This window comes from Miscanthus floridulus, chromosome 4 (genome assembly GCF_019320115.1).
Source record: "Miscanthus floridulus cultivar M001 chromosome 4, ASM1932011v1, whole genome shotgun sequence".
In the NCBI taxonomy this organism is placed as follows: domain Eukaryota; kingdom Viridiplantae; phylum Streptophyta; class Magnoliopsida; order Poales; family Poaceae; genus Miscanthus; species Miscanthus floridulus.
In genome coordinates this window covers 96,137,017-96,163,086 of record NC_089583.1, presented here as the reverse complement: position 1 = coordinate 96,163,086, position 26,070 = coordinate 96,137,017, and the positions used below count along the sequence as shown (strand labels likewise).

General features: G+C 44.9%; 2 protein-coding genes across 2 annotated transcripts; one reads left to right on the top strand and one right to left on the bottom strand.

The window, feature by feature from the left end:
* Nucleotides 1–15,587: 15,587 nt before the first annotated feature.
* On the bottom strand, nt 15,588–17,890 carry LOC136552208 (protein POLLENLESS 3-LIKE 2-like). The gene is made up of 4 exons (XM_066543745.1): nt 17,609–17,890; nt 17,298–17,510; nt 17,016–17,171; nt 15,588–16,851 (listed from the first exon to the last, which is right to left on the bottom strand). Exons 1-4 carry the CDS (start codon nt 17,789–17,791, stop codon nt 15,880–15,882), a joined length of 1,524 nt encoding a protein of 507 aa, XP_066399842.1. The 5' UTR covers nt 17,792–17,890; the 3' UTR covers nt 15,588–15,879.
* Nucleotides 17,891–23,898: 6,008 nt separating this feature from the next.
* On the top strand, nt 23,899–25,644 carry LOC136550072 (MYB31 transcription factor31-like). The gene is made up of 2 exons (XM_066541525.1): nt 23,899–24,779; nt 24,888–25,644. The coding sequence occupies exons 1-2, from the start codon at nt 24,517–24,519 to the stop codon at nt 25,399–25,401; spliced, it is 777 nt and encodes a 258-aa protein (XP_066397622.1). The 5' UTR covers nt 23,899–24,516; the 3' UTR covers nt 25,402–25,644.
* Nucleotides 25,645–26,070: the final 426 nt, after the last annotated feature.

Below are 26,070 nucleotides of genomic sequence, written 5' to 3'. Positions count from 1 at the left end.
CACTGTCTAGCACATGCAACCGCGCCATGCATTCGCTGCTGGTCTGACCCTACTGGCCACGTTTGGCCAGGACGCCGTGTTTTGGAAGTTGAGGACAGAGTCGTTCAATCAATCTCTATCTACCGTGTCTTGTCGCTGATCTACTATCCCTCTGCCAGGCATGCGGGCTGCCCCCCCCCTCAACTGTTGCAGGTCTGCATCTATGTCTCATCGCGCTTTTGTCCTGATCGCAATGCCATTGTCTGCCAGCGCGTCCCGCTAGGTTGACCCGTTCCATCCATGCACTGCTCTGTGCTCTGGTGCTCTGCTCGCTGCCTCACTTGATGACCGACCACCGCGCTATGGCTCGCCTGCCATCAAGTCCACGTCGCGCACGGCTCTGCGGCCTACTGGTTGTCCTGGCCGTGCTGCTCCCTCGCCCCGTCCTTCACGAGGCGCTCGTCCGCTCCTTTTGCTCTCTATCCCACCTGCTCACCCCTTTTTCTTCCTCCTCACGTGCGCCCCTTGGCCCCGGGTTGCTCCGTGCTGTTTCCTTCCGGGACGGCCGTAGCACCAATGTCCTCTCCGTGTGCCCTGCGACCGTCGCTCTTGCTGCCGAGTCGGCCACCACACCTCCGTCGCGCCAACCAGCCGTTGCCCGAGCCGTGCCGTCGCTCTCCTCCCTCTTTCGAACCTACACGCGGCTCTGCCTAGTCTCCTTTTCTTCCTCGCACGAGCGCGCGTAAGTTCTCTACGCTGCCCTTCCTTTCCGCTGCTGTGGCCATGCCGCTCCAGCCTCGCGTGAGCACCCGCCCCCACCTCCGAGCGCGGGGCTCCACGCTACGCCTGGAGCGCCATCCGCGCCCGAGCCACATTGCCGCTCCGTTCTCTACTCAGGTGTGCTCCATCTCGGTTCTTACGCAGTGACGACCACCACTGTTGATGTCCCGTGTCCAGCTGTTGCGGCTCGATTGGTTTGGCAGTGAGCACCTCCAGACCCTCCTCCACCTTCTCCAAGCCATGTCTCTTCCCCTCCTTGCCTGTGTCGAGCTGCTCCTGAGCTCCAGTGGTTGTCAATGGCGGCTCCTGTGGCCCTCAACGCCCCATTTCCCTTTTTCCTCCCTCACTCATGCCATGAAGCGCCGTAATTGAATCCCCTCACCACCCTCTGTCCTCAACAACCCATGGCTCTCCCTCTCTCTACCAGAGCCGAGCTTCTCACGAGTTTCAATGGCTGTCCATGGCGGACGAGCCAAGGGGGCATGGGTGCCCATGCCCCGCTATGAGCCAAGCTGATCTCCCGCCATCGTCGCGCCGCCGTGGCCACTTCGGCTGCCACCGCGTGAGCGTGAGCGCGGAAGACACGTGCTGGAGCTGGTCGTCGCCGTGACATCTTTCCCTAGCGAACCGGCCGTCGGTGAGGCTCGGCACTCATTCCTCTGCTCTGCTCACGAAATGGGTAGAAGAAGGTGATGCGCCCCTGTCCGCGCTGGGCCAGCCCGCCTTGGCCATGTGGGCTAGCTGGTGGGCCATTCGCGCACCGCGCCTGGGCTCACCACGCCATGGGCCATGGCCGATGCCATCGGCCGCGTGCCTAGTCTGATTCGACCATGTGATGCTGGGCCACGCATGCTATACGCCTGCTTGGGCCGACTGGTCGCCATGCCTGTGGGCCACCTGGCTGGCCTGCTTCCACGCTGCTAGCCTAGTCGCGCCGCTGGGCCGCGCAACACTGTGGTCGTCTGCCTAGGCCTGCCTGCGGCTGGGCCGCCGTGTCCGCCTGGGCTGCGGCTGACGGCGCGCGCCGTTGGGCCAAGTGATTGGCGCCGGCCCATTTCCACTTGTAGAATAATTTCTAAGTTAGTTTAAAAAGGTAAAGTTATAAAATCAATATAAAATAACATAGGAGTCCAAAAATGGTAAAACCAATTTTGTTAGTCTCCTAAAATCATGATCTACCTAGTAGTGTATTTTGTTCACATAGACTCGGTATGTTTTTAGGGTTTCCTCTAATTATTGTAAAATGCTTAATATTGTTAAAAGGAGAACTTGTAGGAATTTCCGTGGTAAATTATAATAGTGTTGGATCTGAAATTTCTACAGTAGGTTCCTAGTAATATTAGGTACTCACCGTAATTTTTGTATCTTCGTAATAATTAGTTTGCTAAGTAGATAATGATGACTCATTGCGAATAAAGGTTAAATCGATAGAACAAAGTAAAGAAACATCTTGGTTTATATAACTAAAATAATTGTTGGGAAATAATGCCTTATTCGACAATGTGTATATGTAGCCTGGTACGGTCGTCATTAGAACTAGCCGTTAACTTGAGAGGCGTAAATCGTATTTTATGAGTCACGGTTATAGTTGCCTAATTACATTTTTGCATTGCATCGCATGCATGTCATATAGGTACGATAATGGATCAGCGGATCAATTGAAGGATGATTGGGACTACAAAGATGGTGTGATGGTATTCTCTTCAGGAGATGATGCAATGGACTTGTTTTTCAGTTGATGGTGGATGATCTGAAGATGCAACTACTAACTTTTTAATATATCTTACCCAGGCAAGCCCCGGTGCATAACCCCTACTTTCTGTAGTTTAAATTATATTTGTGCATTAAGTTTTAGGGAGTTGAATGAAATCCACTTGCATATGTATCTTTATCCTATGAGTCTTACTAGTATGACAGGATCATGTAGATTGCTATGCTACAGGACTCCGGTAGAAGTCGAGTGATTGCCTGCCACTCGCGAGATATAGGAAATATATTACTATATGATTATCACTTGGAATATATAAAATAGGTGGAAATGAAAATGGTGACCGGATAGGGATATGGTTTGGGTATTGATGGATGTAAGAAATTGTGCCGCCATGGATACGGGGCATGGCTTGGTTATACTGCTTTCCCTGTCTGGTTGGTTAAGGACCGATCGTTGCATATGACTCTAGGCAGGTCACAGACTTATTATCCTCGAGCACATACTTGTGTATGGGCGCTTGGAAGACTTGTTGCTCTCTTGTCATGGATCCGGCTCTTTCCGAACCGACTGTCAGGGTTTTATTTTGGTGGAGGATGTCCTTGCACCGCACTGAGTCCAGGACTCAAGGGCGAGGGCTTGGAGTCCTAGTTTGGATGGGGACCTGGACATCCCGGGATAGGGGAGTGATGGGTTGGTCCTGCTTGTGGAGGAGGTCCTTGCACCGCACTGAGTCCGGGACTCAAGGGCGGGGGCTTGGAGTCCCAGTTTGGATGGGGACCTGGACACCCAGGGACAGGGGAGTGATGGGTTGGTCCTGCTTATGCCCGGGGTACAAGCAGAGCGTGTGTTTTTGGGGTACCCAGCTGGGGGCATTGATTCGCGAATCACCGGGCTATCCGGTATGGCTTGTCTATGGTTTAGCATCATAGTAAGAACTGAAAGATGAAAGATGGAAGATGGACAAAGGAAATCTGATTGCTTATCACCTGCTTGAAAGTAGTATAGGTGCTTACATAGAATGGTTAGTTAATGAACCAATGCGGCTATTAATAAAAATAGAACATAAGGACGCATGCTTAGTAATGCTTCCTGCAAATGCAATAAACCCACAAGCCAGATAGTCTTGCATATCCTTGGAGTCTTTTCTTTTCTCCTATCGGGTAAGTCTTGCTGAGTACAATTGAGTACTCAGGGTTTTATTCCCCCTATTGCAGGTAACAGGTGGAGACTTGAGCTGACCTTTGTGTGTGGATTCCTCCGGCTCAGAGAGGATTTCCTGTACGCTGCGATCGTAGTTGTTATTTATAACTCTCACCAAATACTTTTATAAATGAAAGTTTTAGAATCTATTGTCGTAGTCTATATATCAATATTTCATCATGTCATTAATAGATGTTTAATTCCGCTGTAACTCTGTTCACATGTTTCTATTCCGCTGTTACATTAAATTGTTCATAACTCTGGTAATATGATTACATTCTATTGTTATAATAATAAATGTTATACTCTGATATTGTATTAAAAGTGATGTAAGAAATGGTTAAATGATGTAAGCTTTATTCTCTCATTTGTGATCCTGATGGCGAAAATGTGGATTTTTAGGTTCTCCCCTAGGGTGTGCTCGATGGAACCGAGTAATTTAGTGTTCTCCCTTAAGTGCTTAGTGTCTAATGGAAGGTAAGCACTCTATGAGGCATTAGATTAGGCAGTTCTGCCATATTTTATTAAATCAACTTTCTTAAATAAAACTTGTCCAACTTTTCCTTCATTGATTGGAGTAATGCTTGTTGTCTGGTGATATTCAATTAGTTGATAGATTTGATAGATGGTTAACCTCTAATTAAATCCCAAAGTTTGTTAACCAAAACTTTTTTTCAAAACCCTAACTGAAGATCTGAAGTTCAGTTCCAAGCCACCTATGTTCTAGACCTTGGATCTCTCCATCTAGTGAGAAGGTTCTTAAAGAAACATTGAAGTCTACATCAACCTGAACAAGTTTTATTCTTGAAGATCATCGAGTTGCTACTTGGAATCTAGAGAAAATGGAAGGAGAAGGGAAGGGTTTCAGTCGGCTATAGTACTACATCGGCAAGCAGTCGGCTGTCTGCTCACCGTCGTGACCGTTTTTGCCACACCCTCGCATGCTGGGCACGTAGCTGCTTCGGTGGCAGTGTCGCAAGCAGTTGTTGGACGCCATGAGCCTTCGCCATCGCCTTCATATCACAAAGCCGGCTGTTGCCTCCTCTCTTTTCCCTTTCTTGCCGCCGTCGAGCCCTTCTCGCTCAACGACGCAATTCACCACCGCCATAGCACCTGTGCCTAATTACTCATGGTTGCAACTCTATCTTGCCCTTATGCTCCTCGCTCAATAGCTCGTGACACCTGTCTTTGTCAGAGTTGGTCGCACGTGTCGTTCTCGCCGCGGTTGTGTCGCCATTGCCGCTGTGACCCCCTCACCGTGGCTAGGCCACTTTGAAGCACCTCTTGCTACTCCATCTCTTGTTTTGTCTTCTTGGTTTTGCTGTGAAGCTCATCGGCTCTTCCTTTTTACCTCTACCGCACAGGATGCGATGGAACGCCATTGTCTTCTCTAGTTTCGGCCGCCGCACCCGCCCTCGCTGTCGCCAACCCTCTCCGTCGTGTCCCTGATGAGGACATGGCACCCATGCATATGACCATGTTTAGCGCATGGTATGGAGGGGTAAGAGGCCAGCAAGGGTGTCTAAGTCAAGAAGGAGGCCCGAGGCTAATTCGGTTCAAGTCCTCGAGGTGGAGGCCCAAAGCAACTCAAGTTCAAGTCTGCCTCGGCCTCTAGGACCAGTCTGCCTTAAACTGGTTACCCAGGACGTATATGAACTCCGTTTTCGATGATCCACATATGATTGGAAAGCTAATTGATAAGGAAGCCAATCCAAGTGGTCTCATGTCAAAAGACATACGGAATCAACAGGAACCATCGAAATAAGTCAGCATCTAGAATCTGCTAGGGTGCCGCGACAGCGTCTTTTGGTCCGTTGAACCGTGTATCGTATTTGGGCCCATTAGGGGGCGCATCCAGGGGGTGATGCCCAAGACTCTATAAATAGTAGCCATCGCTCTCCTTAGAGTTTGGGTTTTTTTAGTTCTTGATTTCCTCGTGAAACAGACATCATTTTGCTGCAACTGTGCCGCCAAGGCTGCTTGCTGTGAACCATGGCCCTAGTTCTTGATCTTGTTTGCCTGTGGCGATTAGTCCTTTCGAGTAAAGACTTGAACTCCTTTTCATTATCATAAGCCTCATATTTATTTGCAATTTCAGATTGCGTTCATCCCGTTCTTGCTTGTGTTCTCGATTCGCTTGCAGAAAAGCCTTCTCGGCGAGGTCAATCACGTTCGCGTGGTTGATAACCAATGGAGCAGTGATGTAACGGTTGCGGAGGTCCGAATCAGTCTTGGTTCGAAGCCTAGATCATGAACGCCGAGTCTCCACCAATCGACGCTATCATACCTTTTGAAAGATCGGGCCTTGTCTACATTAAGTGGTATAAGAGATCTTGTTGCCCGTTAGGTATAACTTTGTTTTCCCCTTTAGATTGTTACTGTTTTTGCATTACCTATAGTCCACAAAAAGCCTAAAAAATATACACCACCACATATTTCTTGTCCTATAGCCTTGTTGTGCCATGCAATTTCGTCTCTGTGTCGCGTTGTTGAGTTTGTGTCCTAGGGCAAGTTCTGGCTTGCTGGTTTTAGATCGTTTTTAGTCCAGTTTGTGTCTTTCCTTTGTTTTTCATCATAATCCGTGAACACCTTAAAGTCTTGTTGTGTTTCCTTTGTATCTATCAAACCCTAGTCCACACCATCTAATTTGTTACACTTGTCTTCACTGTTTGCATCTATCCATAGCCGCCGCAACAACTTTTGCGCGCATTGTTCTCGTTTTGTCCTCTAATTCGGAGTTTGTTCTTAAAACTAGTCTAGTTTTCGCATATGAACTCGGATTTCGATGTTCCATATATCAAAATCGATCAAAAAAAATTTTAGATCCGTCCATCCCCCGCTTTGTTGGGTTTAGAAATTTTTATTTTGGCAAAAAATTGGTCACAAGATCCTCTTTTCATGGTCATAAGCTTTTTGTCAATTTTGAACACGTCTTTTGAATTTTCTACAGGCCACGCCTTTCACTTGTTGATGCTCATATTTTCTGTGGTTACTTCTTTTGTGCTCTTAAGTGAAAAAATATCAAAAAATAAAAAGAAAAAGTCAAAGAATCTCAAAAAACGACAGCCTAAAAATAGAGAAAAAAGAGAGGGGCAAAAGTGAAACAATATCTAGAGGAGCACATAGAGAGCGTCATTTGAGTTGTGTTTGTGTGTGCTGAATTCTACCTTGTTCCTAATCATATTCCTACTGTTCATATCACTTGATGCATCTGGTACTTGGAACGTGAGTAGGCCAGCAACTAAAACAAGTACTTGGGATACTTATTCAGCTTTGCTATTCAGTTACGAATTTTGCTATTCCTTGCTATTATATTGTGTCTATCCAAGCTCCATTTTCTTCTAATCAAGTACAGGTTCACCTTGCAACTGTTACACTCAAGCTACAACGGTATCACAGTCACCGACCGATTGCACCGCCTATTGCTTTGGTAAGAATACTTGTAAGACCGTGGTAAGACGCTTGAGAGTTGAAGTGCCTTGTTTTTCCTTATCCACAACCTAAGTAGTTGGTAGAGATAATACTTTTGTGTTGTCTTTTACTGTCTTCTAACAATGATAGGTTGTTCATCTCCACCGACTTATAATGGTATATGTGCTGATGAGTACATGGAGTGAGAAATTGCCATAGATAACATATTTGCTACTCGCTTTATGTGTCCAAGGAGGAAGATAAAAAATACAGCTAGTGTTTTATGATATTCTGCTTTATCTTAGTGGGAGTCTTTAGATCCTTCTGATAAACCTCAAACTTGGAATGATATGAAACTCCTTGTGCGAGAAACCTTTGTTAATCCACCTCTTGTTTTGACTTCATATGCTGAGGTGCACCATTTAGAGGAATAATCTGTTGTTATTTCTCTTGCTATGACAAACCTTCTATAGGATAATGTACATAAGCGAGAGAATGACATGGAAGAAAATGAGGAGCTCACAACCTCATATGCAAATTCAGAACCATCATTACACAATGCACCTATTACTCCTACTGAAAATACAGGTAATGCCCATGGTGCTACACTCACGGAAGGTGAGAATTGTTTTAATGTACTAAATTTTTCCACAAACCATGCTATCATAGAGCAATTGTTAGTGGAATCCTCTCTTGATTTATCTTTGTCCCATGATAATTTGCTTGATGTTCCTTGTGATAAAGATGGATTGGTTGATGATGCTTTAATTTTACATGTTTTGGAATCAACCACTTGTGCTGAAAATAAACATGTTATTCATATTGCTACTAAAACTGATGAGCTCAAACTATTGTCTTCTTTATATACTTTGGGTTACATTGAATTTAATGTTTTGTGTAACCTAGATTATTTGGAGGAGAGCCTTTTTAAATATGTTGATTTGCCTTGGTTTTCTAAACACACATATCATATTATTGGCAAATACAACAACAAATGACAATATATGATACATCGAGTATACGTTCGTAGTAATATGAATTCTCCTTTTGTTGTATAAGATTATGATCGTTTAGAGGGCAACCATAATAATACAAACATTTTTTCATATTCCTCAAAAAAACAAGTTCACTTTCAAAAAGGAGAGCATTGTTGGTTGCTATCTATGTCTGCTAGACTATCTATTCCTGCACTTGTCTTGGTTAGTTCTAATCTTTTATAGGATAGTGTTGACATACATCATGTGCATTCGGATCATGGAGTCTATATGCTTGCTGAAATTTTTATGCGAGATGACATGCTAGAAGCTTGAAAACATGGTCACATTTCTTCTCACAATTATTTTAGTTCCCTTTGTCTTCGCAACCCCGTTCTCCTTTGTGTTATGCAGGATCAGTTTTAAGCACAATCGACGCTGAGGACGGCTTTTCGTCAAGAAGGGGAGGATAATGAGGACATGACACCCATGCTATGACCATGTTTGGCATATGGTATGGAGGGGTAAGCGGCCAGCAAGGGTTTCCAAGTTAAGAAGGAGGCCCGAGGCTAATTCGGTTCGAGTCCCCGAGGTGGAGGCCCAAAGCAACTAAAGTTCGAGTCTGCCTCGGCCTACAGGACCAGTCTGCCTTAAAATGGTCACCCAGGACATATACAGACTCTGTTTTTTATGATCTATATATGGTTGGAAAGCTAATTTGATAAGGAAGCCAATCCAAGTGGTCTGACGTTAAAAGACCTTCGGAATCAATAGAAATCGTCGAAACAAGTCAGCATCCAGAATCTGCTAGGGTGATGCGACACCGTCTTTTGGTCCGTTGGACCGTACATTGTGTTTGGGCCTATTAAGGGGTGCGTCTAGGGGGGTGATGTCCAAGACTCTATAAATAGTAGTCGTCGCTCTCCTTAGGGTTTGGGATTTTATTTAGTTCTTGATTTCCTTGTAAAACAGACATCATTTTACTGTAACTGTGCCGCCAAGGTTGCTTGCTGTGAACCAAGGCCCTAGTTCTTGATCTTGTTTGCCTGTGGCACTTAGTCCTTTTGAATAAAGACTTGAACTCCTTTTTGTTATCATAAGCCTCATATTTATTTGCAATTCCAGATTACGTTCATCCTGTTCTTGCTTGTGTTCTCGATTCGCTTGCAGGAAAGCCTTCTCAGCGAGGTCAATCGCGTTCACGTGGTTGATAACCAACGGAGCAGTGGTGTAACGGTTACAAGGGTCCGAATCAGTCTTGGTTCGAAGCCTAGATTGTGAACATCGAGTCTCCACCAATCGATGCTATCATACCTTTTGGAAGATCGGACCTTGTCTACATCAATCCCCGCCTCAGCTAGCAGGAGCATCGAACTCACGGTGAGCTCCTAGTGCTAACCACGCCGCCCGTTTAGACTCTACCGGGTCCTAGTGACCGGAGCATCACCGCACCGCGCATGCTCTGCCTCGATGAGCCGCCGCGGTCGTGGGTAAACATGTTGCTAACCTACGCATGTTCAACCGATCCCTTGGACGTGTTCGCGTAGCCGCCGTGAGTGTGTTGGTGACTGTCGTGACGCTAGAGACCTCACCGTCGGTCGTGTCCGTCGCGCCGGAGCACTACTAGGCTGCCATGGGCACCAGTATGCTAGCTGCCATGTCCTAGATGCCCGTCTAGTGACATAGGTGTGTGTGCGACGGAGAGGGGAGTCCGTTGGGGTGGCTCTCGTCGCTAGAGAGCTCGCCGACAACGAGTACCCGCCGGTCAGCCGGTCGGGCGTCGCGGCCACGATGCACTGTTGACCGGGCCCCTACTGTCAGTGGCTGAGGGTAGGGGAGAGGAGAGTGAGAAAAAGTTTTAACCAGTTTTATGTTTTTTAGAAAATGATTAAATGTGCTGATCTTTGTTTATTTCATAACTAAATAAGTAATGATGATAAAAATGTGAAACTTTTTGTGTAGCTTTGCTATGTGAAGCTCTACCATGGAAAAAATGAAATAGTCATTTTTAGTAGTTTTGTTATGCTTAAAATTACCTCTTTTAATTAATAAATGGACCTTGCATGATTTTTATAGACTAAAATAATTAACCTTTAATCATGAAACTTTTTGTGTATGCTTTACATGCTTATACCTGCCTTTCACAAAAAGATTGATACTATTTTGATAATTCTAAATTAGTTGATTAATTTAAGTGTGTTTAAGTGCCTTTTTTAATTAAATAAATACCAAAATAATTTATATAAATACTTAAATGACTTGGGTGTATTTGATACTTTGATTGTAGACCTTGGAACACCTAACCCCTGTTGTTCCTTGGCAACTTAATTCCTTTCTTGATGTGCTCATAATTAACTTGCTAGTTAATAAATAAAATAGTTTACTCAAATGACTAATTAGTAAATACATGTGTTTAGGTCATGAAATGATCCTTGCCTGCCCTTATAGTTGATCTTGTGCAATGTTAGTCAAATACCTTGCCTTACTTGACTAGTATATGATAAGTGTTGCTTTTTTTAATAACCATATAATTAGCTTAGTTTTATAAGTTCCTTATAATGATCTTGAGTTATGAAATATGTTAATCTCTTGCTGATCCATGTGAAGTTATGTCTTTCATGATAAATAACTAATTAACTTGATAGTTAATTAACTACAATGCTTTTATAATAAACAAACCCTAGTTTATTGGTGAAGGAAAGTTGTACTCAACTTTCTTAACCTTGTTTATCTTTTGTTATGCACTTGTGTATCTCTCATCATGCATCATGGCATGTAGTCCATCATGTTAAGCCAAGCATCATTTATTACATGTAGTGTATGAGAGTGAGAAGACTCATGTTGATCAAGTTTCAGGGAAGGTTCATCCACCCATGGTGTTGGTGCCAAATTTGACCTCAGTAGTCCTTCCGTGGAACTAACCTTCTCTACAACGCAGGCAAGCCCCGGTGCATACCACCCTTCTATAGCATTTACAAAATCTTTATTACACTTTAAGTCTTGTGAGATGTGCATTAAGTGAATAGAAATTGGTCAAATATCATTGTTGCATGATTACCTTGATATTCCGATTTTCATAGTCGTACCCCACTAGTTGGTGTAGGTCGATATCTCTTATGCTTAGTAATGCTTAGACTTCGGTAAAAGTCAAATGATGGTTTCATCGTTCATGAGAAATATGGTTTACCATGTTCTTCTCAACCCTGCTGAAGGCTCATGTGAATACACTGATATTGATAATGTCAAATTGAGATCGGACGGACTCTTTGTTTGCAGTCAAGTTTGAGTCTTGGCGTACTTCCCCGCCTGTGTCGATTAAGGACCATACCGTTGTAGACCTGTGTGAGTCGAGACTTTGCAGTACTGGCCACATAAGCCTGGTATCTCAGCTATTCCATTATGTGAAAAGACAACTACGCACTGGGCGTGTGAGATGGTGAGAGTAGCGTGTACACATCCTGTGAATCCACCAAGAGTGGTGTAGGAAGGTGGAGTACTGTATTCTCGGGTAGCGCAGACCGGTTCATGTTCTGGAGGATCCGAGTGAGGGTTGATATACGTAGGTTCGGGACCTGCGTATGTCGTGTGGTAAGGAAACCACAGCTAGGCCTAATCGATTCGAATCGTCGTTGCTTCTCAGGGAAGGAGACTCGATTCCCTGATCTGCATCGTAGTTAATCAATGGAACATGGTTACTTGTGGATAAGAGATGAGATGAAATGAGATGATTAATGAAGTGATTGATTTAAATCAGATGCAAATTTGATACTGATAATAATTTAATACAAAGTTAAAATATTGGAAGTAAGGATCTACTAATAGTAAGCTTTTCTACAAAAGTTATTCTTCTTTCAAACCTTCCCTTAAGCTTTCATACCCTTGGAGTCTTTTCTTTTACTCGGGTAAGACTTGTTGAGAACCCTCATGTACTCAGGGTTTGTTAACCCTTGTTGCAGGATCTGACTAGTGCTGCTAATCGAGATCATGTCGGTTGGCTCGACATGATCTGGCTGCTTCATCTACCTTAGATGTTTCGCCTAGATTGCTTCCGCAATTTTACTCGTCATTGGAACTTAAGTTAAGTTTTACCTAAACGTATTTTGTAAACTAATGTTATAATTCTTTTGCACTCTGATGTAAGTTATTTTGGTACCAAATATTGTAATGTCGTGGTAACTCCATATCGATCTTGTATGAGTTGTAAAATATGGATGATTCGGGGTTCCCCGAGGACACCCGACAAACTTCTGGGATTGTGTGGCTTATGTGTATGCCAGTTAGAGGTCCTGTGAGACAATGCCGGACACATGTAGACCATATAATTCGAGCGGTTCTGCCAGTCAGTTTATGCTAATCTTGATGATTCTGAGAATAAGAGGATTGCCACCGAAGAGTCCGAGAATGTTGTGCGCATGGATTGCAAAAAGCTTGGGAAAACACGGGACCACGAACATGCGAAATTCAAGGTCTGTTCTCGAAGAGCTCAGGGTTCGGTTGACACAGTGTTGGGTTTGACTGCACCGAACTTGATTTGAGGTCGGCCCATGCTGGAATTAACCTTCTTCGGCTGGCTCCATCACGAGATCTCCTATCCTGAAGAAGCGTTGAGCCTCACGAACAACTTTTTTCTTCTGTGGTTTTGCTCAGAGCACTGCGGGCAAAATGTGACCACATTTAGGATTTGGTAGTGCGTTAACTCGATTCCTATGATAGAGTGTCTTCTGAGGCCATCAAGGGCATGATCATTTGAACTTATCAACCGGCTTATCAGCTAAAATCTACAGTATTTTTCTCATAACAAAACAGCTTCAGCTGGCTTATCAGCCGGCTTTAATACCAATCGAACATGCCCCCAAATCTGCATGGAAGGTTGACTGGTGCAAAAGAAATCGTCGTACAAAAGGTTGCCTCCATTATTACAAGGTTGATTCCTTTCAGTCATGTCTGATGGTTTGAAGTTGAATCTTGACTATGTTATCTTATTTACATCTTCTGTCATGATCCTTAGTTATAGACAAGAACTCAGGAACCTTAGGGCCTGTTTAGATGGTCTACAGCTAAAGTTTAGATGAACTAAAATTTAGTTGAGCTAAAGTTTATACAGAATACTTTTAGTCAAGGGGCATTTTGATACATGGACTAAAAGTTAGCTAAAAGCAAAAAAATCCTTAGACATAGACTCGTAAACATCTTTTAGTCCACTTTAGTCTACATTTGTCAAGTAATGGACTAATGTCTAGTTGGACTAGGAACTAAAGTTTAGTTCACTTTTAGTTCACATGCTTGGATACTTATGAACTAAAGTTTATTAGGTAAAAAAACTAAAGTTTATTAGGTGACTAAAGTTTAGTTGGGGATAGCCAAACATTCCCTTAGTTACTCACTCATAGTCGTTACGCCATTCATCTTTATTTAATTTGTTTTATTTTATTGTTACACTACTATATGTTATCGTTTATCCATTAAACTTTTGTAGTTGATTGTGATATAAAAAAAATTATCAATACTCCAGCCAAAGCTAAGGATAAAAATATGATTTTTGGAATATTCTCAGGTGAAATTCTATAATAATATTTTATGCACTTACGGAATTATCCACTTGAGCATAAGAAATACCAACTACCTTAAAAATTGGATTGTCTACACTCTCAACACATATAGATAATCTTAACATCAAGTATATATAGAAATAACCGAGCAACCATTTAGGAACAATTTACCACTTCCAATTTACATGGAATCTTGCCAATGCTAGTGGTGTCAATTGACACGTCGATGGAATTTTGGGATTATGGAGTTTTAAATGACACATGCATAATTGACCTTTGACACAGAGCTTGAAATGAAAGAGTTCGGTAAAACCAAATTACACTTAAGTTTTAGCTTAAGCACTTGTGGTCTTTTAGTCCATAAAAATGGACCGGTATCCATTTAGATCGTGGGATGACAACCTTAAGCACACTACCAACAAAACACTTGTTTATCTTGAAAATCACAACGGACTTGATATTGCATTAGCAGGTACTCCCTCAGTCCCAAATTATAAGTCATTCCAATTTTCTTGGAGAGTCAATGAATCTTAAGTTTAACCAAATTTATATGATAAAATAATAAAATTTATGATATCAAATAAGTCTCATTAGATTCTTCATTTATTATATTTTCATAGTGTACCTATTTGATATCATAAATCTTTATAATTCTCTCCATAATTTTAGTCAAACTTAAAATGCTTTGACTCTCCAAAAAAGTTAGAATGACTTATAATTTGAGACGGAGGGAGTACTTTGCTAGCACGAAACAACACAACTACTACAACACCGCAAGGTGGGAGTCAAGGAGAATATTCATAGATATCCATATGCCGGGGCCCATACTAAGTGGTCCATCAAGATAAATTAGATAAATTAAACTAAGTGGTCCATCAAGATAATGGCTATTGGATCCCACAACGCCGGGGCCCATACTAATTTCATTGTTGTAGAGTATCCCCACACGTCATTGAAATAGACTCCAACAGTTACTTCCACGTATCATTTTGGAGCTTCACACATATGCAATTCCATTTGATCACCAACATCCACGAAGAGTCTTGGTTGCATTGTCATTGCCCAAAAATATTTTCTCCCCATAAATTTCAACATAGTGAAAAATAAAATATCTTACTAGAGTAATCTTGTGATAACTTCGCTGATTCACCGACTAAGTCCATACGCATGGAATTGGCATTCCACTTTGAGAGTTGCAAGGTACAAGGGAAGTCCTCAGGTGAACAATAACATGTTCAAACATCATGGTGTACTTTTTTCCCTCTATAAATTGTTTGTCAAAAAGGTTTTACATAAAAGATTTTTAATTAGGTAATACCAATACTCCCTCCGTCTAGATTAAATTAACTTTTAGTTATGTATTTTGGGATGGAGGAGATATGTCACACCTGCTATTTTCTTCCAACAGTTTTTTGAGAAAAATATCAAAGATGTATTCCTCATCATATTTTCCCACTACAAATCTAACACTAAGGTTATGCGTTTTTTCTTTGAGTTTTCTCATGTGATTACAGTGAGACAATAACTGAAATTGTTATATATTTTCTCTCCATATTTTTCGACAAGGTTTTTGTGCAATCCTTTCCCAAAAGGTCCGGTCCATTTTCTCATTATTTTCCCCCAAATAGGTTGAGGGAGTTTCCGTGTATCCTCAATTTTTTCCGCATGCTTTTCAGAGATATTAACGGGTTACTGAAGAAGCTAGAATCGATCTACGGGAAGTGTTAGAAATCAAATGATCTCACTATGTCTCATGAATGCTCTATTTTACAGTTATGGAGAGGGTTTTGCAATTCGATGTTTCGATCAATTTCCAATTCCAATGTTTGAATAAAAAAATCTAAATGTTTTGTTAAAATAATTAACTTGATCCGTAATTTCACGGACGAAGAACAGGAAGAATGCACAGCATACACGATTGCAGTGAAAGTCAAAACAACAGATGAGCCACCGGATAAGCACAAATGAACTTTGTTATTTCAAAAGAAAAGAAATTAGAACAAGATGCAGTCCACTTCTATTACAGGGAGAGCCTTGTGGCAAAGGAAGCAAACGCTTCCTGAAGTGTCAAGCTGAAGAAGCGAACAAAAGAATCAGCTGTTATTTTGGTGTGTTAATTTGAATTAAAATCAGCATCAAATTAAAATCGAATTGAATCCCTGATTAATTTAGTTGCCAGACAGGAGCTCCAAGGAGAGCAAGCCCTTTCTCCTTATCTGTATCGCACCTCAATCCTGCCTGTTGTGAGTAGGAAAGTGAAGAAAACCAAAACGAATCAGAAATTGTTCACTGTCTGTGTGATGTCCTGGAAGATCCTCAGCCTCTTGCCGATCTTTTCCTTCACCGCTGGGCTCGTGTCGCAGCTCGCCGGCAGCTTGCCGTGGCCGTTCCCTTCAGCAGCTGTTGGTTCGTCGTCGAGCACTGGGCCCAGGACAGCCGCGACGAGGGCCTCGTCGAACGCGGTGTGGTCGGGCAGCTCTGGCCATCTGTCCTCGGCTGAGAGCGACTTCCTCCTGCCGCTGTTCTCGTCGATGCTCTGCTCCTTGTCCACCACTGCTCCTGCCTTGTCCATGCAATTGCCGGACCGTGTCCTCTTTAGGTTGCCGCCCAAGGGATCATGGACAGGAGCTGGCTTCTGCTGCTGCTGCTGCGTGTTATGTGGCTTCTGCTGCGGCTGCTGCTGAGGCAGCGTGTTACTACGAGGCTTCGCTGCAAGCGGCGGCATCCGCAGAGAGTAGAAGGGCTGCGCGTCCACATTAAGCATGTTCGCCTGGAGCGCCGCCAGCTTCTTGCTGACACTGGCGTTTTCATCGGCGAAGCGGTCGCGCGGCGCCGGAGATGGTGCTGGAGCCGAAGCCGGAGCCGGAGGTGGCAGCAAGTGGTCGATGCACGGCTGCGGCTGCCAGAGGCTTGAGGACGATCCCAGCAGCAGCGCATCGAAGAGCCAGTTCGTGTCGAGCTGGTCAGCCCGCGGGCGGCCGACGAGCTTGGTCTCGAGGTCCCGCAGCATCTCCTGCGCGCGCTCGTAGGCCTTGAGGTGAGAGTCCGCGCCGCGCAGACCGTCGACCGCCGCGGGGCGTACCTGCTTGAGCACATCCTTGGCCTCGAGCACGCGGCCCTGCTTCATGAGGCAGATGCCCAGATTGCACATCTTGTTGTTGTCCGGCCCAATGAGTAGCGCCCGACGGTACGCCCCTTCCGCCTCCGTGTAGTTCTCCTTCTGCATCAGCGCCCATCCCAGGTTACCCTGAACAACAACAATGGTAAGATTGATCATCAGCGAACAAAGATTGAGCATTAGAGTTGAAGGTATGAATTTGAAGATGGAGGCCTGGAGTGATCAAGTATTTGTGTTGAAGGTATGGATAAAGCTTTGTTCAGCAAGAAATTATGAGAAATGCGTGCACTTACAAGGAGCCTGGTGGCTTCTTGCTCGAGGGTGACCTGGAACTTGCGGCCCTGAGAGCGCGCCGTTTTGGTCCGCTTGCCGTTGAAGGCGTGGCCCTGGTGGATCAGCTGCAGCTTGTGCTTGAGCAGCGAGATCTGGTCGTCCAGCCGCCCGCATCTCTGCGCACCAAGACAACAGCAAGAGCGCACTTAAATTCAGTACCGTCTCAGAGGCATCAGTCGAACACATACGTGCACAAAAGGTAGTCGACGCGTGGGAGGCGAAGAAGGACGAGCACGACGAACCTTGTAGAGATCAAGGAGGATGTTGTCGAGGGACTCCTGCGCCTGGTCGGAGCATCGGCTGCGCAGAGACTTGATGGCCTCGATGGCCTCCTCGGCGCGGTTCTGCTGCTTCATCACGATGGCCATATCCTTGAGCGCGCTGTCGACGCGGTCGCCGGCGTTGATCGCACTCCAGAACAGCGCGATCGCCTTCTCCGGATCCTTGTCCACCAGCTGCACCGCCGCCGCAGAGGAAACCCAAATCAGATCGAATCGACTCCATCCCCCCGGAAGAAATGAAGAAACGAACGCGCGCGCGCGCATACACGTACCTGGACGCGCTTGGCTCGCACGTAGGGCGTGTCGCCGACGGGCACCTTGTGCGCGACGTGGAAGGAGTCGGAGTGGGTCCGCAGCATGGCCGCCGCCGCCGGCTTGATGGGCGAGCAGGGCGCCGACTTGGTCGGCCGGAGGAGCCCCACGGCGGCGGCATTCCACGGCTCCTGCTGCATCATCTTCGCCTCAATCTCCTCCTCACTTCCCCTTATTATTATGAAACGAGGCGATTGCTGTGCAGCAGAGCAATAGGGAGGGAGACGACGGGAAAGCGGAGCGGTGGCAGTACGCTGGTAGCAGGCGGCATTGGATTCCACAGGAGATATATGAGTCTGCTTGGGGTCGTCCGACCGTTGGAGAGCTAGCCGTTTGGGCGAACTAGCCGTTGGGAGTTCCTGGGCCTCTCACCTTCCCCCATTCTGTTCTGACCTCACCTGTTACGGCCCACCAACTCTTTGTGAACCCGGCCCGGCACGTAATGGGCCGAGCTTTTATCGACAAGTGTGTGGACTTTGTTGTTGAATGACCCCGTGCCGTTGATGTCGCATTGCTTTCTCTTGGCGCCGCCGGGGCCTTTGCCGGGCGCCGCCGCGGCCGGAGCTGGGTTCGGTCGGCGCGGCCCCGTTATGCGGGTTGCGGCTAACCTTTCTTAATGGCAGGGGCGGTGGAGGTTGTGGCCGTGTGCTACCAGGTGCTATTACGTCTTTCGTCTGGTGGCGCCTGCGTCCATGGCGGTGGCAAGCGTGATATTCGACGAAATGCCGGAGCGCTGTTGAACGAAAGGCTGCAGCGATGCGTTCCAGTTTTTTCATCGGTAACCTATATGAAGCCACGAACGGAGACGATTGGCAAAAGGGCACCGACACCAGGGCGTTAAGCTCACAGCGACGTAACTGGTCGAAATGCAAATCTCGGCGATGCTTACATCTCTCGTTCCATTGGAGGCAACAGGCAAGTAGTTCTTATGTTGCATTCGTATATGTTGTTAACTTGTCGGGTTGGATGAACTGCAGTTCTCTTTGGAAGTGCACATTATTTACATCATTTTACTCTCCTAATCGATCCTATATGTTATAATATTTTGCCCACTATACAATGATTCCCACATAATGCTCTGCTGTAGCTATTTATAAGATGGGATTGTCACTATTCTGAACACATGTTTATGATACAGTGGTAGTTTGAGAGGCATATATGTGTGAGCCAAACTTCTGAGCAAGTTTCATGTATTGTTGTTGTCTTGTAGGTTTATGTCAACATGACTCATTTAATATAGATGACAACTCTATGCAATGCCAAATAACCTAGGTAGCTTATGGCTATAACCTACAGCTTTTTTGAAATAGGTTCATTAGCATTCATCACATAAGTATAGCATGCTGTTTTTTATTTTAGTTTCTTCACAGGTTTGCATTTATTGGTATAATACACTTTGATAATACCACTGTACCTTCATTGAATATCATGCCAAATAAGTAAGAAACATATCAATGTTTTTTGTTTTTTTTATATTGTCCAATCATCTTATATTTTTAGAAAAAATTTTTACTTTCTTTCTTTCTGGATTGCTATCTGATAGAAAAGCTCATGTAAGACTCAATGACAACACCTCTGACCCTCAGGATCACTATTGCTGCCCCTTAGAGAAATTTGAGAGATGCCTTAGACCAAAATTTCTGATACAAGGAGGATATTTCAGGTTTATTAAAGCCTCTCAAAGGCAGTGCTACCGTATTGAGATTATATGGGCATGAGCGTCAGACCAGATGGATTAATCACTCATTCCTGTGTGAATCATAACAGGGATGATTGGTGAAAGGTACTAATATGATGATGTTCAGTTCACACCATTGTAAGTGGTCCAAATTCCAACCTTAGTGATGCTTGCATCTCTGATTCCATGAGAGATGTGGGTCTGCTTTCCTGTATGCAGTGACATTATGGGTTGAATAGTGTTTGGGTCCAGACTCCACAGCCATTATTCTCCCTCAAGTACTGCGTATGCAGAGCTGCAGACCTTATGTTCCCATAGATATTTGGGTCAACTGAAGTGGCCACCTTTGGCCTCCCATTAACATGGTGGGGATATTAGGGAAGCCCGGACGTGAAGAAAGAATTATAATACTTGCCTCTGGCTTGAATTTAGATATAAAGGTTCTATGATCACCATAGCTGAACCTGAACAGTTTGTTCAAGAACGACATTTGTTAACATGAGCATAACTCATTGTTTGTCCATCTTTGTTGGGGGTGTATGCAAATTGTTTGATGACAACAATATATCTGGGGATACTTTTAGACAATTATGGTAGATGGAATATGTCATAAAAGAAAACTAATAAGGAAATAATGTGTGCTTCTGCGGGTTTCCTTTGGCTATTCTTGGGGCATTCCATTGTTCAATTGTTAATCTCATATGCAACTGAAGGAAATAATGTGCATTTAATTTTATTTGAACACCTATTTGTAAACTAACGAGGAGCTGGTCTAGTGGTAGTTAAAAGAGGGCCAGTTACATGCAAATGAATGCTATATGTCATTGGTATTAGCTTGCCAAGGGATCAATCTGACCAAACAACCATACCTAGATAAATTTGTATGTTGGGTCATATTTCAGTTTAGGTTGGTTGTGATAATCTATTGAGTTGATGGAGTTGTAAAACTTGATCCTTTTCAGCCGACCAAACAACACATCCAATTAGTCATCAGTAACTCAGTGTCAGCCAAGGGTGTTGTATTTACAGAAATTGCATCCCCTGGTAGAACTAGATGTGTCTGTTAGGTTATATTTCAGTTTCGGTTGATAACCTATTAAGTTGACGGAGTTGAACAACTTGGTAAGACAATAACTTGACCCCTCTTTAGCAGACCAAATAACACAACATCCAATTAGCTATTAACTCAGTATCAGCCGAAGGTGGTGTATTACAGAAACTGCGTCCCCTGGTAAACTAAATATGTTTTGTTTTAATTTGAAGGTAGTTCTTTGAGAAAAAATGAAGTAGAATACATAGTGGAATCTTGTTTTTTTTTTCTTTCTTTCTTTCTTTTTTTTTATGCAGAAATCCACTTGTTCACACATTCAGACAGAGTCAAAGGAGCATATGAAAGGTTTTTATGTCATCTTTTGGTGGATGTGGATGCACTAAGAAAAGGAGCTCATGGGACAGGGTAAGCATGATATTGTGATGGATGTAAGCACTACTTCGAAACTTGAGTGTTGAGTGTTATATGGTAGCTATGTAGACCTCGTGCACAAAGTGCTTCTAATACGGAAACCAGAAATGGGTGAACAAGAGCAACTAGCATTTTGAGTCTAGGGGATGCTAATTAATGTAACTGCTGCTGAAATACAAAAGTATTATCATGTTCACACAACAAATTAAGCCTTTTTTAAATAAACAGATTAAACTTTATTTTTTGATTTTTTAAGAAAAAAAGAAAGAAATCAAACTTTTGAACATGCTAGAATGCCAAAATTTTAGAACAGCATCTTTTCTTTAATGGGTCCAAGTTCATGCAGTTCTTTATCTCTTTATGTCTTCATTCCGAATTTCCGATGATGAAGGATTGTGTGTATTGATTCCCGATTGAACTCTGATTTGGAATTATATGAATAGGTATAGGACATAGGTTTCTATTTGACCTCAAGTCAAAGTCTCCGGTTGTCAGGCAGTGTACTAGTGTTGAAGGTTTTGTAGTCATCCTAGAATCCGAATGAAAGACTGCAATAGTGACTGTTGAAGCTGGAACATCACTAAGTTGATGATTTTGAGGGCAAACGTTAATTTTGGCAGTAAGTTTATAAATTAAACTCCCAGACCTGTTTCTTGCACTTTGGTAATGCTTATTATTTACATTACTCGGGAAGCAACAGTGGGACTTAGTATGAAATTTGAATTCATGGCCAGAAAATGGAAACTGTTAGCTGATGAATTTGGATTGAGACTAACACCACACCTAGTCCAATAACAGGCAATTGCACTAAACAATGCAAGGATTGGTAGGTACAGAGAAGATTAAGGGTGAAAAGAATGATGCCTGCAGGGAGTTGGGAGCTTTATGCAGGCCTATTAAGGGGCATGTAGGCAGGGGGAACAAAGAGTGAGTTGGGACAGACAGAGGAGTTATGGATAAGTGCCATTCGTGCTAGTGCCTTTGCCGTGTCGTGGGGATGGCAATTTTGGCCGTGACTTTCCTGAAGGGACGACAGCAAACCCCTAGACCTACCTCTCTCCTTACCTTCTTTCTCCTCCCCCCTAACCAAAAACAGCCCAGCTTGCACAAGGAGGCTTGCACCACAAGTGTGTGGCTGAGAAGTGGAAGGTAGAACTAATGCACGTAACCAACACCACATCTCAACTACAAACCATTTCCGTACCTTCCTCTTGCCTGACTTCATGCTTTCTAGAACTAGTGCCTACCATTTAACTACCAAAAAGTTATGATGCTAGCGCGTCGATCAGTGATTGCACTCCTTTTACTAGTCAGATGGTGATTAAGGTACAACCGAAGTGGTTTACTAGCTATAGCTAAGTGCACCAAACAAAAGAGGGGCTATTAAAATTGTATCAAATCAGACGGTAACAAACTGACAGGACTTAAGCTCGATTGGTAGCTAACTAGCTTGTTGTTGCTTAGAAATAATGCATGTTTGGTTTTCGCCACAAATTGCCATCATATGCCACAAATATTTTGAGCGTCTATCTGCTTTCTTTTTTGAAACGCACTGTTCATCTATGTGTTATGAAATGCTCAGTTCTTCATTGTATTTTTTTTTTACCTGAATACACCCATATCCTTATGTCTCAAATCAGCTAGAAATCTAGGTATAAAATCAAGTTATCCTTCCCATCCACAAAAAAAAAGAACAAAATTTGGAGTTACGAGTAGATCTGGAGCTATGATCACTCAATGACAACAGGAAAGAAATAAGGGAGACACCAGAAACATAAACAGTGCATATGGAGGACCATTGTGGAGTGTGGAGTCCCAATGATTCTGGCCCCAACCAAAACTAATGGGGTTTGGGATATTTCCTCTCCTGCACCCAACCAACTATGGTCCATAGTTTGGTAACCATCCCGAAACGAATATATTAGGTAGGCAGAACACCAAGTGGGTTTTGTCACGGATATGTAAGTTTCTCCTAACAAGTAACAACACCAGCTGGGTTTTTAATGGTCCACCTTGCAGAGTTATAATTTCATCTGCTTCCCATTTTCCACACAATCGGCTGCTTTCAGCAGTGCAGAATATATCCTATTTTTTTGGTAGAAAATTATAAGCCTGGATAAATTCGGTATTTGTATTAATAGTCAAACTGATTGTATTTTTTTCGTCTAGCTAATGAAGCTCGCTTTTACCCCGCAAAAAAAAGAGAGCAATACTGCAATAGAATGCACATGTTTAAGGAGTGGAGAAGGACCTGATCATAGTAGGTGTATTATTAAGGATCACATAATGTTCAATTATTATCGCCATGTTGATTGGCCCTATATAAATACGATACCCATACGATCTGCCTTGCTACGAAAAAATAAGCGATACAGATGCTGGAGCTGTAGCAATGTGTTTGGTGAATTTTTAATTTATGGTTGACCAAACAGATGAGCTAACCTACTATGTGAGAGTACTAATATTAAACAAATTCTCCACATGGAAGTAGGTTGATCAGAATGTGACAATATCTATGATTCTGGAAACAACATTATTCTGGAAAAATAGACTAAAGAATACGGTGGGTGGCCAATAACATTCATTTAAGGGGTGCCAGATGCGAATTCCGAATCACTCTATTTTATTCAGGAATAATTGAATAAATAAACAAGCAAGGAAGTCCATGATTAGGGTTCCCTTAGTTTAGGACCCTGTACTGTGTTTTTTTTTTGGTGCAGGTATCAGCATATGGGTTTGTGGCTACACCAAAAACATTAGCCTCGTTGTTAAACAAAGAGGGTGAGGGTGGCAAGAAGAGTAGAGCTGGTGAGATCAGTCTGTTTTTTTTTTAAAACAAAAAAGTACATGAATGACGACCCGTGTACAACTACTACTCTGCTTTAGTGTACATTTTTTGAACGTAATGTCTTAGTGTACATCAGAAATCATTTTCATGTCGACATAAGTAGTGCCCGAGGATGAAAACTACCTGCACGCACCTGCTGATCTGACCAAACTTCACTCTCTCTTGCGTGGCGTAATTCTCATGTTTACCCCCTGTGCAGGGCACCTGTGTTTCACGGGGTGTGGTGGGGTGCGGGTGGAGGGCCTGGCAAATCGGCATCAGCGACAGGAAAAGGGAGACGAGCCTAATCCATCCATCACCGTAACCAAAATCAGGAACAGGTTTGCGTCAGGGGCGGTGGCGGTGCGGTTAGTTAGCTGTTAAACCCAGCGTGGTGGTGGAGAGAGGTAGGCATCCATCGGCACCCACACCCACACACGGATTGGCGCGCGCGCGCGTCGCTTACCTCACTTTACACCTACCTGCCGGAGGTTCCGTTCCACGGACCACGGCGGTGGCGCTGTGTCCGCCCCCGTGGCCTTGTGGTGGTAAACCAGTGGCAGTGATGAGATCATGACCTGGGGGCAGAGCAGAGAGCGGAGGCCTACCGCTGCCGGCCGGCGGCCTAACCTTTTCGCCGCCAACTCAGCCTGGCCTCTAGAAGACCTCCCGCGATCCAGTCAAGTGCCTATAAAATCCAGCCCCGCCTCACCTTCACCCACCCTTGGGCCTTGGCTCGCACCTCGCGCTCGCAGCAGCAACAGCCTCCACTGCCGCCCGCCCGCCCGCACGCAACCCACCCGAGAGGCGAGGGGGCGGAAGAAAGCGGCGGCAAAAGGACCAGGAAAGCAGCAGCCAAGGTAGCATCGGTGGTTCGGTGGCCGCCCGTACCACCTCCATCATGGGGAGGTCGCCGTGCTGCGAGAAGGCGCACACCAACAAGGGCGCGTGGACCAAGGAGGAGGACGACCGCCTCGTGGCGTACATCAAGGCGCACGGCGAGGGGTGCTGGCGCTCGCTGCCCAAGGCCGCCGGCCTGCTGCGTTGCGGCAAGAGCTGCCGCCTCCGGTGGATCAACTACCTCCGGCCCGACCTCAAGCGCGGCAACTTCACGGAAGAGGAGGACGAGCTCATCATCAAGCTCCACAGCCTCCTCGGCAACAAGTAAGACCGCCGCCCGCCCTCCCTCTCCGACACAATACCTCGCCGTCGTCGCCTGCAACATTTACACCATTCATTTGCTAAACTGTGTGTCTGTTCGGTCTGGTACAGATGGTCCCTGATCGCTGGAAGGCTGCCGGGCAGGACGGACAACGAGATCAAGAACTACTGGAACACGCACATCCGGAGGAAGCTGCTGAGCAGGGGGATCGACCCGGTGACCCACCGCCCCATCAACGAGCACACGTCCAACATAACCATATCGTTCGAGGCGGCGGCAGCGGCCGCCAACCGTGACCGTGAGGAGAATAAGGGCGCCATCTTCCGGCTGGAGGAGCACAACAAAGCGGCGGCGATCGGCCGCCATCATCAGAACCACCCCGCCGGCGACTGGGGCCAGGGGAAGCCGCTCAAGTGCCCCGACCTCAACCTGGACCTCTGCATCAGCCCGCCGGCGCCGTGCCAGGAGGAGGCCGCCATGGTGATGATGAAGCCGGTGAAGCGGGAGGCCGGGCTCTGCTTCAGCTGCAGCCTGGGGCTCCCCAAGAGCGCCGACTGCAAGTGCAGCAACTTCCTCGGGATCAGGACCGCCATGCTCGACTTCAGAACCCTCGAGATGAAATGAACGCTTCTCTCTCTCCCTCTGTAACTCCGCCCTCTTCGTTTTGTTTTGTCACCGCACCTGGTGGATGATATTTGGTTAGTTTCTTAGGTGAAAATACGTAGTAGTGAGAGTGAAAGAGAGAAGTAAAAAGTGAGGATTTGTGCCCTGGGTCTTCTCTGCTGCTCTCTCTTGTTGCTCCATTTTGTCTCCTCTTTCTTTCTCTGTAATTACCATCACCAACTGATCATGGTTCATGGGCAATAATACTTGCTGCTTACGGTCTCTGAAAATTGGCAATCCCGTTTCCAGGAGGCAACGTGTGGCCGTGTGGTCTCAGGAACAACAAACGCTGGACCATGTGCTGAGGCCTAAAGCCAGATCTTACGTTTACCAAACCACTACACCAGCATGTGACCATCGCCTAACCGTGTAGTCCCGATAAAGCGCCTCGTGAGTTAGACTACGCTTTTCCAATCTGACCTGCCCCTTTTTTTTTGCATTACACACACGACGCACAGCACAAAAGGATAGGTCGTCATAGGTGTGTGCCTCTTTCTACCGGTATGCACCACTGTGGCACTGTCACTGTGGTATTAGAGTCGCCGTCGAAGAGAAAAGGCGGCGGCGCCAGCTTCGTCTTTCCGTGCTGCCGCTACTGCTTATCCTCACTGATAAAAAGGTGCTTACAAA